At 41.0% G+C, this 15573-nt stretch overlaps 1 protein-coding gene across 1 annotated transcript in view; it reads left to right on the forward strand.

The window, feature by feature from the left end:
• The window catches only part of SLC3A1 (solute carrier family 3 member 1), a 46833-nt gene that overhangs the window by 26762 nt on the left and 4498 nt on the right, over positions 1-15573 (forward strand). Inside the window, 3 exon segments of the mRNA XM_017862705.1 lie at positions 2747-2942; positions 11786-11953; positions 13076-13192. Of these exon segments, the coding sequence (XP_017718194.1) occupies positions 2747-2942; positions 11786-11953; positions 13076-13192 (481 nt within the window).

Below are 15573 nucleotides of genomic sequence, written 5' to 3' on the forward strand. Positions count from 1 at the left end.
AAAAAAAAAAAAAAAAAAAAAAAATTATCTTAGCTAAATGTTAACCGTGAACCATTGTTTTTTTCTTTTTTAAAAACCAGCTCCAGGCTGGGCACAGTGGCTCATGTCTGTAAACCCAGCACTGTGGGAGGCCAAGGCAGGCGGATCACGAGGTCAGGAGTTCGAGACCATCCTGGCCAACATGGTGAAACCCTGTCTCTACTAAAAATACAAAAATTAGCTGGGCCTGGTGGTGGGCGCCTATAATACCAGCTACTTGGGAGGCTGAGGCAGGAAAATCACTTGAACCTGGGAGGCAGAGGTTGCAGTGAGTCAAGATTGTGCCACTGCACTCCAGCCTGGGCAACAGAGCGAGACTCCATCTCAAAAAAAATAAAAATAAAAATAAGAACCAAAAAAACAGAACCAGCTCCAGCTGGGTGCAGTGGCTTATGCCTGTAATACCAGCACTGTGGGGAGGGGTGGGGGTGGGGGGGTCGAGGCTGACAGATCACTTGACAGTGTCTGGGACCAGCCTGGGCAACATGGCGAAACCCTCCTCTACTAAAACTACAGTGATTAGCCAGCCATGGTGGTGCATGCCTGTAATCCCAGCTACTCAGGAGGCTGAGGCAGGAGAATTGCTTGAACCCGGGAGGTGGAGGTTGCAGTGAGCTGAGATCATGCCATTGTACTCCAGCCTGGGCAACAGAGCAAGACTCCATCTCAAGAAAAAAAAAAATACCAGCTCCTTCTCTGTAGTATTATTTTTATCATTGTTATTGGATATGTAGTTTCCTTGTACAGTATGAATCCACATGTTTCAGCTAAAGTATCAGGACCACAGCTTTGAAATCAGGTAGGTCTGAAGGAGTCCTGCTCTGTAGCTGTGTGATCTAGGGCCAGTTAATTAATATGTCTGTTTTCTCATCAATAAAAAAGTGATAGCAGTAAGCTCTATACGGCTGTTGTGAGATTAAATAATGTATATAAAGTACTTAAAGTAGTGCCTGGATCATAATAAATACTCAATAAAATTACCCATCATTAAGTTTATATAGATCACCCAACAGAATCAATTAGGAAGGAATTAAATTTCATCTCCTTAGAGTAGGTACTCCGATTCCTGTCTCCATTTTATAGATAAGGAAACTGAGGTTCTGAGCATGCAGGTAATGTCCACAGGTAGGAGTGGCAACTATGGGATTGGAACTGAAGCAGTTGGGCTCCAGAGACCATGCACTTATCCATAAATATGCTGCCTCACATAGCTAAAGTCAGCATTGATCGGAGTCATTTCAGGTGAATGGGTCTTCATCAGTGTTTGAGAGTGCACACCAATAATAAGGCAAGACTTTATAGGGACTCAAATACAAGGGGAAGTTCTTTTGGAGAAAATACCTCACCTTATTTGCAGACATAAACTTCAGATTCTAAATGGAGTGATGAGAATTGCTAAAGAAAGTCTTCATGGATGTCAATGAGTTTTAGTGTCAGGATGTTACTGATTTTTGATTCTAGGAGATTATTTCTCCTAGGATTCTAGGTTTAGAAAAAAAAGAACAGGCTGGGCGTGGTGGCTCATGCCTATAATTGCGGCACTTTGGGAGGCTGAGGCGGGCGGATCATCTGAGGTCAGGAGTTTGAGACCAGCCTGGCCAACATGGTGAAACCCCGTGTCTACTAAAAACACAAAAAAAATTAGCCGGGCTTGGTGGTGGCCACCTGTAATCCCAGCTATTCGGGAGGCTGAGGCAGGAGAATCGCTGGCACCCAGGGGGAGGTGGAGGTTGCAGTGAGCAGAGATCACGGCATTGCACTCCAGTCTGGGCAATGAGAGCGAAACTGTCTCACAACCAATATAGACTGAGATCCAATTTTTTTTTTTTTTTTAAGAGTCTCACTCTGTTGCCCAGGCTGGAGTGTGGTGGCACGATCTTGGCTCACTGCAACCTTCACCTCCCAAATTCAAGTGATTCTCCTGCCTCAGCCTTCTGAGTAGCTGGGATTACAGGCACATACCACCACACCACACCTAATTTTTGTATTTTTGGTAGAGACAAGGTTTCTCCATGTTGGCCAAGTTTGTCTCAAACTCCTGACCTCAAGTGATCCACCTGCCTCGGCCTCCCAAAGTGTTGGGATTACAGGTGTGAGCCACCATGCCTGGCACTCAAATGTGTTTCATTTTTTGAGGGGGGAGATTTTTCTGCCTTGTATTATTTTTTATTAAGTTCTAGGGTACATGTGAACAACGTGCAGGTTTGGTACTTAGGTATACATGTGCCATGTTGGTTTGCTGCACCCATCAACTTGTCATTTACATTAGGTATTTCTCCTAATGCTGTCCTTCCCTTAGCCCCCCCACCGACAGGCCCCGGTGTGTGATGTTCCCCACCCTGTGTCCATGTGTTCTCGTTATTCAGTTCCCACCTATGAGTGAGAACATGCAGTATTTTATTTTCTGTCCTTGTGATAGTTTGCTCAGAATGATGGTTTTCAGCTTCATCCATGTCCCTGCAAAGGACATGAACTTATCCTTTTTTATGGCTGCATAGTATTCCATGGTGTATATGTGCCACATTTTCTTAATCCAGTCTAACCTTTGGTGACAGCTTGATTATGCTTTCTAGAAGGTGCTAGTCCTGTATGGTTAATGGTGTGCATTCAGCCCCTACATCTTGTACATGCAAGATAAGCAGCTGTGGAGCGCCTTCCCAGTCTTCTGACAGGCCCTGATGACACTGAACCTTGTCAACTCTTACAGGTTCATGGGGACTGAAGCCTATGCAGAAACTATTGACAGAACCGTGATGTACTATGGATTGCCATTTATCCAAGAAGCCGACTTTCCCTTCAACAATTACCTCACCATGCTAGACACTGTTTCTGGGAACAGTGTGTATGAGGTTATCACATCCTGGATGGAAAACATGCCAGAAGGAAAATGGCCTAATTGGATGGTAAGTCCTCATGCCAGCACAGTACATAATGTGCTGCTGTTGCCTTTGCTGTCTAGTTACCTCTAAAATACAATGGACCTTTGTCTCTAAGTGACCATCACCTCTGCCTTATTTCATGATTGTTCAGTGGCCAGGCCTGTCCCAACCTCTGCCAGGTTCTTTTTGTTAAGGGAGAGACACTGCCCACTGAATGGAATGGATATTGAATGAGTGCTTGTCTATGCTCAGAACACTGCTAGGCTTTTTGAGGATGGATATCAAAAAATAATTTCTCCCCACATATCCCAGAGTTTATGATGTCAATGGGAAGAAAGAGGATTTCAGGTGTGGAAAGAGGTACACCGCAATTCAGGGCAACATAAAACTGTGACAAAACACCAGTTTGTGAGGTAGAAGGCACTGCAAAAAGCATTTAAACTACAGAGATTCTCAGAGAAAGAATTTCTCCACCTTCTGCACTACACTCTTCAGAACAATTTTTTTTTTTTTTTTTTTTTTTGAGATAGGGTCTCACTCTGCACCCAGGCTGGAGTGCAATGGTGCAATCATGGCTCACTGCAGCCTCAACCTCTGAGGCTCAAGCAATCCTCCCACTTCACCCTCCTGAGTAGCTAGGACTACAGGCGCATGCCACCATGCCTGGCTAATTATTTTTTTGTATTTTTAGTAGAGGTGGGGTTTTACCATGTTGGCCAGGCTTGTCTTAAACTCCTGACCTCAGGTGATCTGCCCACCTTAGTCTCCCAAAGTGCTGGGAATACAGGCATGAGCCACCATGCCCGGCACTAACATTTTTCAAGACTGGCAATATATTACTTCAGTAAAGAACAAAAGATACAGTGATACATACCTGTGGTAACAAACCAGTATTCTCACTTCCACACCTGTCAGGGTTGCTTTTCCTGATCTGATCTTTCTGTCTTTGAGTTTGAGTCAGAGATCAACATTAGGCCCCTCTGTAAGATGTTTGTAGTATTATCGACGTAAGCCCTGCTGCTTCAAAGTCCCACAGTAACAGTGGTTGAAACAAAATGGAAGTTTCTTTCTCTCATATAAAAGCAACCCTCCCTTCTTTCTTTTTTTTTTTTTTGAGATGGAGTCTCCCTCTGTTGCCTAGGCTGGAGTGCAGTGGTGCGATCTTGACTCCCTGCAAGCTCCGCCTCCCAGGTTCAAGCACTTTTCCTGCCTCAGCCTCCTGAGTAGCTGGGATTACAGGTGCACACCACCATGCACAGCTAATTTTTTTATTTTTAGTAGAGACGGGTTTCACCATGTTGCTCAGGCTGGTCTTGAACTCCTGACCTTGTGATCCACCCGTCTCGGCCTCCCCAAGTGCTGGGATTATAGGCATGAGCCACCACTCCTGGCCCTTCCTTTCTTTAATATATTATAAATGTAAATTCTAAAACACCTTTTTAGTCTCGATAATATTCCATCTCTCTGTATCTCTACCACCTTAGGCTGTTTCTGTGGTCTCATCCTTGAGGTCTCAGGTAAGTGTCAACACAGGAAGCCTTCTGGAGCCCCCAAATGAGGTGTCAGGTCTACCTACTGTATACTGTAGCACCCCTTCATTCCCTTTCCTTAAAGTTCACACACTTCCATGATGTCTGCTTTCCCCACTCGACTGTGCACTGGGTAAGGGCAGAGGCAGGTTCCCAGCATCCTAGCATGGTGCCCACCTCACACTGAGGTGCTCAGGGTTTGTTTGTTGCTGGTGCTGTTATTCTTATGCAGTTCAGCGATTTACCAAAGCTGTGCCTTCTCTTATATACAGAGAGAGTTGCTCTTGTATAGCGAGTTGCCTTACACTAGTCAATATCTTCTGTGGTACCCCCACAATACTTGTAGGTTTGATCTGAGCTCTGAAAAGTGGTATGATTTTGATACTTTATGCACAGATCCTGCCAGCTATCTTACACAGCCTGATGAAAACCTGAAAGGATAAAGGAGAAAATGCAGCCTAGGCAGAAAAACACTGGCAGAATCTGTGAACCATGATTAAGCTTATTTCAATCTTTTCTGATGCTTTAATTGGCAGGAATGTGTGTTTCCATTGCCAGAGCCTTTCTCCGTCCAGTGAGGGGAAAGAGGCTCACATTTAGCCATGGTAAAAGCTTTAATTTGTTAAATGTCAGTATTAAAACTATACTACAATTTTAAAATAACAACTTTGTTGACATACAATTCACATACCATAAAATTTATCTTTTTTTTTTTTTTCGAGATGGAGTTTTGCTCTTGTTACCCAGGCTGGAGTGCAGTGGCATGATCCCGGCTCACTGCAACCTCTGCCTCCTGGGTTCAAGTAATTCTCCTACCTCAGCCTCCAGAGTACCTGGGATTACAGGTGCCCGCCACCACGCCCAGCTATTTTTTTTGTATTTTTAGTAGAGACACGGGGTTTCATCATGTTGACCAGGCTGGTCTCGAACTCCTGACCTCAGGTGATCCACCCATCTCAGCCTCCCAAAGTGCTGGGATTGCAGGTGTGAGCCACCGAGTCCAGCCAAAATTTACCGTTTTTAAAGTATATAATTAAGTGGATTTTTGGTATATTCACAGAATTATGCAACTATCACCAACATCTCATTCCAGAGCATTTTCATCACCCCCAAAAGAAACCACATATCCCATTAGTAATCACTCCGCATGGCCCCTCCCTCTCTGTCCTCAGTCTCTGGCAACCACTCACCTACCTTCTGTGTCTATGGATTTGCCTACTCAGGGCATTTCATGTAAATGAAGTTATACAATATGGGCCTTTTGTGTCTAGCTTCTTTCACTTAACATGGTGTTTTCAAGGTTTATCCATGTTGCAGTACGTATCAGTACATCGTTCCTTTTTATGGCTGAATAATAACTTCCATAAAGCACATTTTGTTTATCCATTCATGAATTGACATATGTGTGTTTTCACTTTTGGACTATTATGAATGGTGATGCTATGGACATTTGTGTACAAGCTTTTATAAAAGCATGTTTTCAGTTCTCTCTGGTATATATCGGGGAGTGGAACTGCTCCACTGGGCATATGGTAAGTCTACATTTAACTATTTGAGGAACTGCCAAACTGTTTTCCAAAGTAGTTACACCATTTTACATTCCCACCAGCAATGTTACAAGGGTTCCAATTTTTCTACATCTCATCAAGCCTTGTGATGATGGCCTTCCTGCTGAGTGTCAAGTTGTTATCTCATTGTAATTTTATTTTATTTTTTGCATTTCCCTGATGGCTAATTTTGTTGAGGGTATTTTCATGTGCTTATTGGACATTTGTATGTCCTATTTGGAGAAATGTCTATCCAAATTATTTGCCTATAATTACATTTGGTTATCTTTTTACTGTTTAGTTGTAAGAATTCCTGATATATACTGGATAGGTGATTTGCAAGTATTTTCTCCCATTCTGTGGGCTTTCATGTCACTTTCTTGATAGCGTCCCTCAAAAGCATAAAAGTTTTAATTTTATGAAGTCCAATTTTGTTGTTGTTGTTACTTGTACTTTTAGTGTTATATTAGAAACTACTGCCTGGTCCATTTATCTCAGCACCACATGCTAAAAAGACTATTCTTTCCTTCATTGGATTATCATGGAATCTTTGTTGAAAACTCAACTGGGCATGGTGGCTCACACCTGAAATCCCAGCACTTTGGGAGGTTGAGGTGGGAGTTGAGCCCAGGAGTTCAAGGTTGCAGTGAGCCATGATCATCAACTACTGAACTCCAACCTGGGTGACAGAGTGAGAACCCATCTCTAAATATAAAATAAGGCCGGGCGTGGTGGCTGACGCCTGTAATCCCAGCACTTTGGGAGGCTGAGGCGGGTGGATCACGAGGTCAGGAGATCGAGACCATCTTGGCTAATACAGTGAAACCCCGTCTCTACTAAAAATATAAAAAATTAGCCAGGTGTGGTGGCAGGCGGCTGTAGCCCAGCTACTGAGGTTGAGGCAGGAGAATGGTGTGAACCCGGGAGGTAGAGCTGGCAGTGAGCCAAGATCATGCCACTGCACTCCAGCCTGGGCGACAGAGCGAGACTCCGTCTCAAAAAAAAAAAAAAAAAAAAAAAAAAAAAAAAATTATATATATATATATATATAATATATATTATATATATATATTAACAAAACCAAAAAAAGAAATCAGTTGATTAGGTTTCCAGACCTCAGTTCTGCTCATCTATATGTCTGTTTCTATGCCTGAACACCCTGAGTTGGTGTAGCTTAGTAAGTTTTAACATAGACAGGTATGGGTCCTCCAACTTTGTTATTTTTCAAGATTGTTTTAGCTGTTCTGGGTACCTTATATTTCCATGCAAATTTTAGGATTTCCATATAAATTTTAGAATAGCCAACTGGGATTTAAAAAGCCAACTGGGATTTTGATAGGGATTGCACAGAATCTGTTCATCATTTTTGGCAGTCATGCCATCTTAACAATATTAAGTCTGCTAATCCATGAACACAGATGTATCTTATTTAGGTCTTTCGATGATGTTTTGTATTTTTCATTGTATAAGTCTTACACCTTTTGTTCAATTTATTCCTAAGTATTTTGTTCTTTTGATATTATTGTAAACTGAATTGTTTTCTTAATTTCAATTTTGGATTCTTCATTATTAGTGTATAGAAATACAATAGATTTGTGTATATTGATCTTGTATCCTATAACATTGATGAACTTGTTTTTCGTTTCTAATAGTTTATTGTGAATTCCTGAGGAATTATTATTATTATTATTTTCTGAGGTAGAGTCTTGCTCTGTCGCCCAGGCTGGAGTGCAGTGGCGTGATCTTGGCTTACTGCAAGCTCCGCCTCCCGGGTTCACGCCATTCTCCTGTCTCAGCCTCCTGAGTAGCTGGGACTACAGGTACCTGTAACCACGCCCGGCTTTTTGTATTTTTAGTAGAGACAGGGTTTCATCGTGTTAGCCAGGATGGTCTCAGTCTCCTGACCTCATGATCCGCCCACCTCGGCCTCCCAAAGTGCTGGGATTACAGGTGTGAGCCACTGTGCCCGGCCTCCTGAGGAATTTGTTGTTTTAAAATTATGGCAAAATATGCATAAAACATAATTTTAAACATTTGAAAGTGTGTAATTCAATGCATTAAATACATTCAAAATGTTGTACAACCATCACCATTATGTTTCTAGAACTTTTATCATCCCAAACAGAAAACCTGTACCCATTAAACAGTAATTCCTCACTCCCACCACTAACCCAATATCCTCCATTCTATTTTCAGCCTCGAGAAATTTGCCTATTCTAGGTACCTCATATAAGTGGAATCATAACAATGTTTGTCCTTTTGTGTCTGCCTCATTTCACTTAGCTTAATGTTTTCAAGTTCCCTTCATACATACAATAGCATGTATCACATCTTATTCCTTCTTATGACTGAATAACATTCCATGGTACCTATGTAACACATGTTATCTATTCATCTGTTGGTGACATTTGTGGTTTTGCCTTCTTTTGGCTACTGGAATAATGTTACAAACCAATGGTGTACAAGTATCTGTTTAAGCCCCCGATTTCAATTCTTCTGGATCTATACCACGGAGTGGAATTGCTGGGTCACATAATACTTCTTTCTTGTTTTGTCTTGTTTTTGAGTCTCACTATCACCCAGGCTGGAGTGCAGTGGTATGATCTCGGCTCATTGCAAACTCCACCTCTGGGTTCAAGTAATTCTTATGCCTCAGCCTCCTGTGTAGCTCAGATTACAGGCATGTGCCACCATGACTGGCTAATTTTTGTATTTTTAGTAGAAATGGGGTTTTGACATGTTGGCCAGGCTGGTCTGGAATTCCTGGCCTCAAGTGATTTGCTGCCTTGGCCTCCCAAAGTGCTGGGATTACAGGCATAAGCCATCATATCCAGCCTTTTTTTTGGAGACAGGATCTCACTTTGTCACCCAGGCTGGAACACAGTGGTGTGAACATGGCTCATGGCAGCCTTGACTTCCTGGGCTCAAGCAATCCTCTTGCCTCAGCTCCCACCAAGTAGCTGGGACTACAGGTGCATGCCACCATACCTGGCTAATTTTTGTATTTTTTTTGGAGATGGGTTTTCGCCATGTTGTCCAGGCTGGTCTTGAACTCCTGAGCTCGAGTGATCCTCCTACCTTGGCCTCTCAAAGTGTTAGGATTACAGGTGTGAGCCACTGTGCCCAGCCTTGGATCATATAATACTTCTCTGATTTTTGAGGAACTACCAAACTATTTTCTCCATTTTACATTCCCATCAGCAATATACGAAGGTTCCAATTTCTTTTCATCCTGACACTTTTCTGTCTTGTTTTTAAAAATTATGCTCATCATAGTACATATGAAGTGGTATCTCTTATTTTCATTATTGAATAACAGTTTTGCTGGATATAGAAATCTTGGTTTACATTTCTTTCTTTCATCAGTTCGAATATGTCATCCCATTGCCCTCTGGCCTCCATGGTTTCTGTTAAGAAGTCAATTGCTAATCTTACTGAGATTCCTTACATGTGATATACCAATTTTCTTTCTTTTTTTTTTTTTTTTGAGACGGAGTCTTGCTCTGCCGCCCAGGCTGGAGTGCAGTGGCCGGCTCTCAGCTCACTGCAAGCTCCGCCTCCCGGGTTTACGCCATTCTCCTGTCTCAGCCTCTCGAGTAGCTGGGACTACAGGCGCCCGCCTCGTCGCCCAGCTAGTTTTTTGTATTTTTTAGTAGAGACGGGGTTTCGCCGTATTAGCCAGGATGGTCTCGATCTCCTGACCTCATGATCCGCCCGTCTCGGCCTCCCAAAGTGCTGGGATTACAGGCTTGAGCCACCGCGCCCGGCCGATATACCAATTTTCTTTGCTCCTTTAAAGATTGTGTCTTTTAATGGTTTGATATGTCTAAGTGTGGGTTTTTAAAAATTTTGTCCTACTTGGGAGTTCACTGAGGTTCTTAGATACACAATATTAAAAAAATCAAATTTGGGAAGTTGTTGGCTATTTTTTCAAATATTGTTTCTGACCATTTCTCTCCCTTCTCTCCTGAGATTCCCACTTTGCATATGTTGGTATGCATGATAGTATCCCACAGGTCTCTGAGAGTCTGCTCTTTTTTCTGAGATAGGGTTTTGCTCTGTCACCCAGGCTGGAGTGCGGTGGTGTAAACATGGCTCACTGCAACCCTGACGTCCTGTGCTCAATTTTCCCATCTCAGCTTCTTGAGTAGCTGAGGCTACAGGTGCATGCCACCATGCCTGGCAAAATTTTTAATTTTTTGTAGACATGGGGTCTCACCATATTGCCCAGGCTGGTCTAGAACTCCTGGGCTCAAGCAATCCTCCTGCCTTGGCATCCCAAAGCACTGGGATTACAGGTGGGAGCCACAGTGCCAGGCCTCATTCTTCGCTATTTTTTCTTTCTGGTTCTCAGGCCATATACTCTCAATTGACCTGTCTTCAAGTTTTCTGATTCCTTTGCTAGTTCAAATTTGTCAAGTCCCTCTAGTAAATGTCTCACTTTAGCTATTGTACTTAACTCTAAATTTTTTATTTTTTCATAATTTCTCTTTATTGTCTATTTGATAACTGTTCATATACTTTAAATTCTTTAGACACAGCTTTTTTCTTTGAATATCAAAATATTAGCTGGTTTAAAGTCTTTGTCTAGTAAGTCCAATGTTTGGTCTTCCTAAGCAACATTTGCTATTGACTCCCCCCATTATATGAGCCATATTTTCCTGTTTTCTTTGCCTGTTTTGTATATTTGTTGTTAAAAACTGGACATTTTAAGTAGTATGACAATTCTGAAAATCACATTCTTCCTCTCCCAGTGTTTGTTGTGCTCTATGTCCAGAAGGCTTGAGAAATCAAAGGGTTTCTTGTCAGAAGATCTCATGATAGAGAAAAGAATAAAAGGATGGAGGCAAAAATTGACCTAATTTCCTGGCCATAAATATAGAAAATACTTCATAATGGTCTATAAAACATAATTATAAAGATCATTTTCATACATCCTAAGAAGGTAAAAAAAAAAAAAAAGGCAACCTCCTATTTCTTGAATTGTAGCAATTAAATCTTGTCCTAAGACTCAAGTTCAAACACTAGTTCTGTCTCATACTACTACTTGAATAAATGATGCAATTTCTCAGAGCTTGTTTCCTCATTTGTAAAATGGAGATAGTACTTGCTAGCACTGTTGTGTGAAGGAGGGAAATATAGGTGTGAAAGTACTTTTTAAAACGGAAAGTGCCATGCTCAGCATATGCACATGAGGGTTTGAGTTGTGGGTTATGGAGAGTTGTCAGGTGATTGAAATAAATTCTTATTTAAACAAACTCTTATTTAAATAAGGGCTAGAACATTTAACATGGAAATATATTTACAAATAGAAAACACTTTATAACATTTCATCTTGGACTATGTAAATTCTTTCCAAAAGTTGATTTACTTTAAAATTTTGTCTGAATAGTTCATAAGTCAAAACAATTTTAAAAGAGGACACATCAGAAGTCTCTCATGCCTGTCCTTTCACCTTGTTCCATGGTCTTGCTCTCTGCAACAGTTTTGTTTCCTTTCCTGTCAATATTCTCTTATCCAGATATGAGAAAATATGACTATGTACCCTTTGAGTTTTATTTGCAATATCATTGTAAATTCTTACCACTCTTTTCTTGCTCATCAGTGGCCAAGATAGTAAATTAGTCAGTTACACAGCAAATAGCAGGCCTAGGACTCAAGTCCAGGCTTGCTAGTAACAAGGTACCACATCTACTTTGTTTTGCTACCTGGTGAACTTTCTGTGAAATAGGGTAAATCTTTCAGAAAACTGTGTTATAGAGCTGTGTTCTTAAAAATATCTGCCTTTCAGACTGGCGGACCAGACAGTTCCCGGCTGACTTCTCGTTTGGGGAATGAGTATGTCAACATGATGAACATGCTTCTTTTCACACTGCCTGGAACTCCTATAACTTACTATGGAGAAGAAATTGGAATGGGAAATATTGTAGCCATAAATCTCAATGAAAGCTATGATACTGTAAGTTGAATACAACTTGACTATTCATCACAGTTATAAAACCAAGTACTCATTTTTTCTTTTTTGCCAAATCAGAGAACTTACTCTCTCTCTATTCCATTGTTGAAAATTATGGTTACTTTGCTTTTCTTTCTTACTGTTAGTAAGAATTCTCAGCTTTCTTGGTGGTTTGAGAGCTTATTTAAAAAATGCTTTTGGAGCCACACAACTAAATTTCTTGGGGAGGGCATTTTAAAGATGTTTTCTACCTGACAGGCACATTAACATTTATTTATTTATTTATTTATTTATTTGCCAGGAATACTGTGTTGAGAGGCACACTAAAACTGGAGGACCAATGGTTTAGTCTAGAATATTATTCATTTCCCTCTACTTGAAATGTGGAGTTAGGAACACTTATTTCTTTAGTTCTCATTTGTCCTGTTTGGTCTCGGTGACTATAGCACAAGGACCCTTTCTTTTCTGTTATCAAGTGCAGTGCACAGCCTCAAAGTTAAGCATTTTTTATTTTGTAGCTACAGATTTCAGAATTGTGTTGCTGTGTAGATGACTGTCTTGCAACTTTAATTTGCGTGGTTAGCTTTCAATTGTATGAGATCCAGTTTCCCTAATATTTGATTAAGGTGAAGCTTTTTTTTTCTATTAGCTCCTACAATTGTGTGTGTGCACTCATGAGCAATAACCAGGCTGAATAAATGAGCAGGATAGAATTCACACTCACTTGTACATGGCAGTGTTCTTAAATTCACCATCCCTGTACCATAGAAGTCATGTATATTGGTAATAGCATATTTTGAAATCCCGTATTACTGATTTTTAGGAAAAAGCAGCAAAGATTTCAAGCATGTATTAAAATTCAATTTGTATTGTCTATTCAAACTCAAAATGTTAAAGTTAAATTAGTATTATCTATTCAAACTCAAAATGTTATTAGATACTTTCCAGTTAAAAGTGTGAAACTGGTTTATGTACCTAGTGTTAAGGCCTTTTCATCACAAATGCTAATGAGTACAGACACTAGCTAAGAACTACAGGGAATTAAATTATGAAGTAAATCAGAACCAAAGTACATTTCTTTTAATAACCAAACCACTGTTTTCCCTTTCTGGTCTTTTGACATAGAATACTCTCCTCTCAAAGTCACCAATGCAGTGGGACAACAGTTCAAATGCTGGTTTTTCTGAAGCTAGTCACACCTGGTTACCCACCAATTCAGATTACCACACTGTGAATGTTGATGTAAGTATGAGTGAAAATTTTATGTTGATTTTAGAAACAAGAAATGGGTTTCTACTGAAAGTACACACTCACCCTGAATTGTGTCTAAACTTTAACAGATACTCTTTACATCAATCACAGACTTCCCTTGCAGTTTTCAATTTGTAAGGAGTTTGTAAATCATGCCTTTGTGAAAATACAAACTGGTAGAAATCTACCAAATGAAGTGAAGTATCATACAGAATATACAAGTCTTCATTGGAATGACCTTTACTAAGGCCTTTGAGCTATGAAGGAAATTTTATAGAAGCTTTTTAGCTAGCCCAGCTGCCCTTCCTCTTCTCTTCCCCTCAAAAGGTAGTGAGAGAGGCGGGTGGGTGGATAGGCAGCCACGCAGGCAGGAAGGAGATAATCAGCCCAGAGCAAGGCTCAAATCCACACTACTGTTCTGAAGAAACAGAAGCCATACATGATCCTTAAAGTGGTTGCTCTGGCATACTAATACCACTTTGGCTTTTGCCCTTTTTTCTGTTCCCATAGTGATCAAGCACTAATGTCATTCAGTAGGCAAAACTTCACTGGAAAACAAACTAAACCAATTTAGGGGAAATGAAATTACAGATGCCACATGGAGATACTTAAGAAATGCTAAGAAATGCATAGCACAACCCCCACCCCCCTGCCGCGCTCACACACACACACACACACCATGCCCCATCCCAGTCTGAGTAATCTGAGGAAACTCCCCAGGATATTCAGATATAGAAAGCCACACAAACCCTCCTGCTCCCACAGCTCCCTGCTACAAACACCACTGAGAATTCCTGGACAGTATAAGCTTTGTTTTATATAGCTGTAGGTCTTGAAGACACAAAAAATATATTTAACATTTGTGTTTTGGGTTGAATGCCTCTTGATTTTCATTATGTCTAAAATATTCCCATGGGCCAATCTGAATACAATATGTAGGAAATCCTACATAAAAATCCATACCAGCAAAGATGGAGAAAATGCAAATTAAAACTGAAATTTTTTTTTTTTTGAGATGGAGTTTCACTCTTGTTGCCCAGGCTAGAGTGCAATGGCATGGTCTTGGCTCACCGCAACCTCCACCTCCTGGGTTCAAGTGATTCTCCGACCTTGGCCTTCCAAATAGCTGGGATTACAGGCGTCCACCACCATGTATGGCTAATTTTTGTATTTTTAGTAGAGACAGGGTTTCACCATGTTGGGCAGGCTGGTTTCAAACTCGTGACCTCAGGTGATCCACCCACCTCAGCCTCCCAAAGTGTTGGGATTACAGGCATGAGCTACCACGCCCATGGCACTTTTTTTCTATCAGATTAACAAAGTCTTTAAAAATGATCATGAGTGATGAGAGATACTAAGTCATAAATCCCAGACAATGCCATTTGAATAAAAATACATCCAAATGACCCTGGAAAGGAACAGAAAATTTAAGTAATTTCTAAAATATATAAAGTAAAATTAGGGCTGGGCACCATGGCTGACACCTGTAATCCCAGCATTTTGGGAGGCCAAGGCCAGAGGAACGTCTGAGCACAGGAGTTTGAGACCAGCTTAGGCAATATAGTGAGACCTTGTTTCTACCTTCCCCCTACCCCTGCCAAAAAAAAAAAAAAGGGAAATTAGCTGGGCCTGGTGACATGTGCCTGTCATCCCAGATAGGAGGCTGAGCCCAAGAGGTCAAGGTTGCGGTAAGCTGTGATTACCCGACTGTACTCCAGCCTGGGTGACAGAGTAAGATCGTCTCAAAAAAACAAAACAAAAAAAGAATAGAAGTGGGAGCCTAAAGCACACAGGAGAAAAACAGTTCTAATGGAGAGAGCACTGTAGGAATTTCCTGAACTCCTGCAATTGGCCGTGGCATAATTTCCCTAAGGAAAAAAAAAATCCTGAACTGTTTGGTGATCACATGCATGGGAGAATGAGTAGAACAAAGCCTGAAACTTCTACAAGTGCATCAAGAAAGAAAAGAAGGAAAACAAGACCTAACTCTAGCGCTGTCCCCTGGCGAGAATTCATTGTGGAATGCTCTCAGAAAGGAGAGCTTTTACTAAGCTCAGAGTCACAGAGGCCAGGAGAAAAAAGGTGGGAATCTAGCAAGCTTATCACCTTCAAGTAGGAAAAGAACCCAATGTCCTAAAGACAAGTCAGACCCACATCCTAATTTGGCTTCTCATTATGAGAGGCAGGAAACCAAAGACAGGCAAACAAGGAAGGTCAAAACACAAAAGCAAACAGATCAAGAATCACACAGTATCTGAGAAAAACCAAGACCATGAAAGGGAGACACCATTCCTGACAGATCACTGTAGAAAGCAGAGAAAATATCGCAAACATAAGACTTAAATATAAGTATAAATACCCCCAGTAGATTG

This window comes from Rhinopithecus bieti, unplaced genomic scaffold (genome assembly GCF_001698545.2).
Source record: "Rhinopithecus bieti isolate Rb0 unplaced genomic scaffold, ASM169854v2 scaffold_61117, whole genome shotgun sequence".
Taxonomy (NCBI): Eukaryota; Metazoa; Chordata; class Mammalia; order Primates; family Cercopithecidae; genus Rhinopithecus; species Rhinopithecus bieti.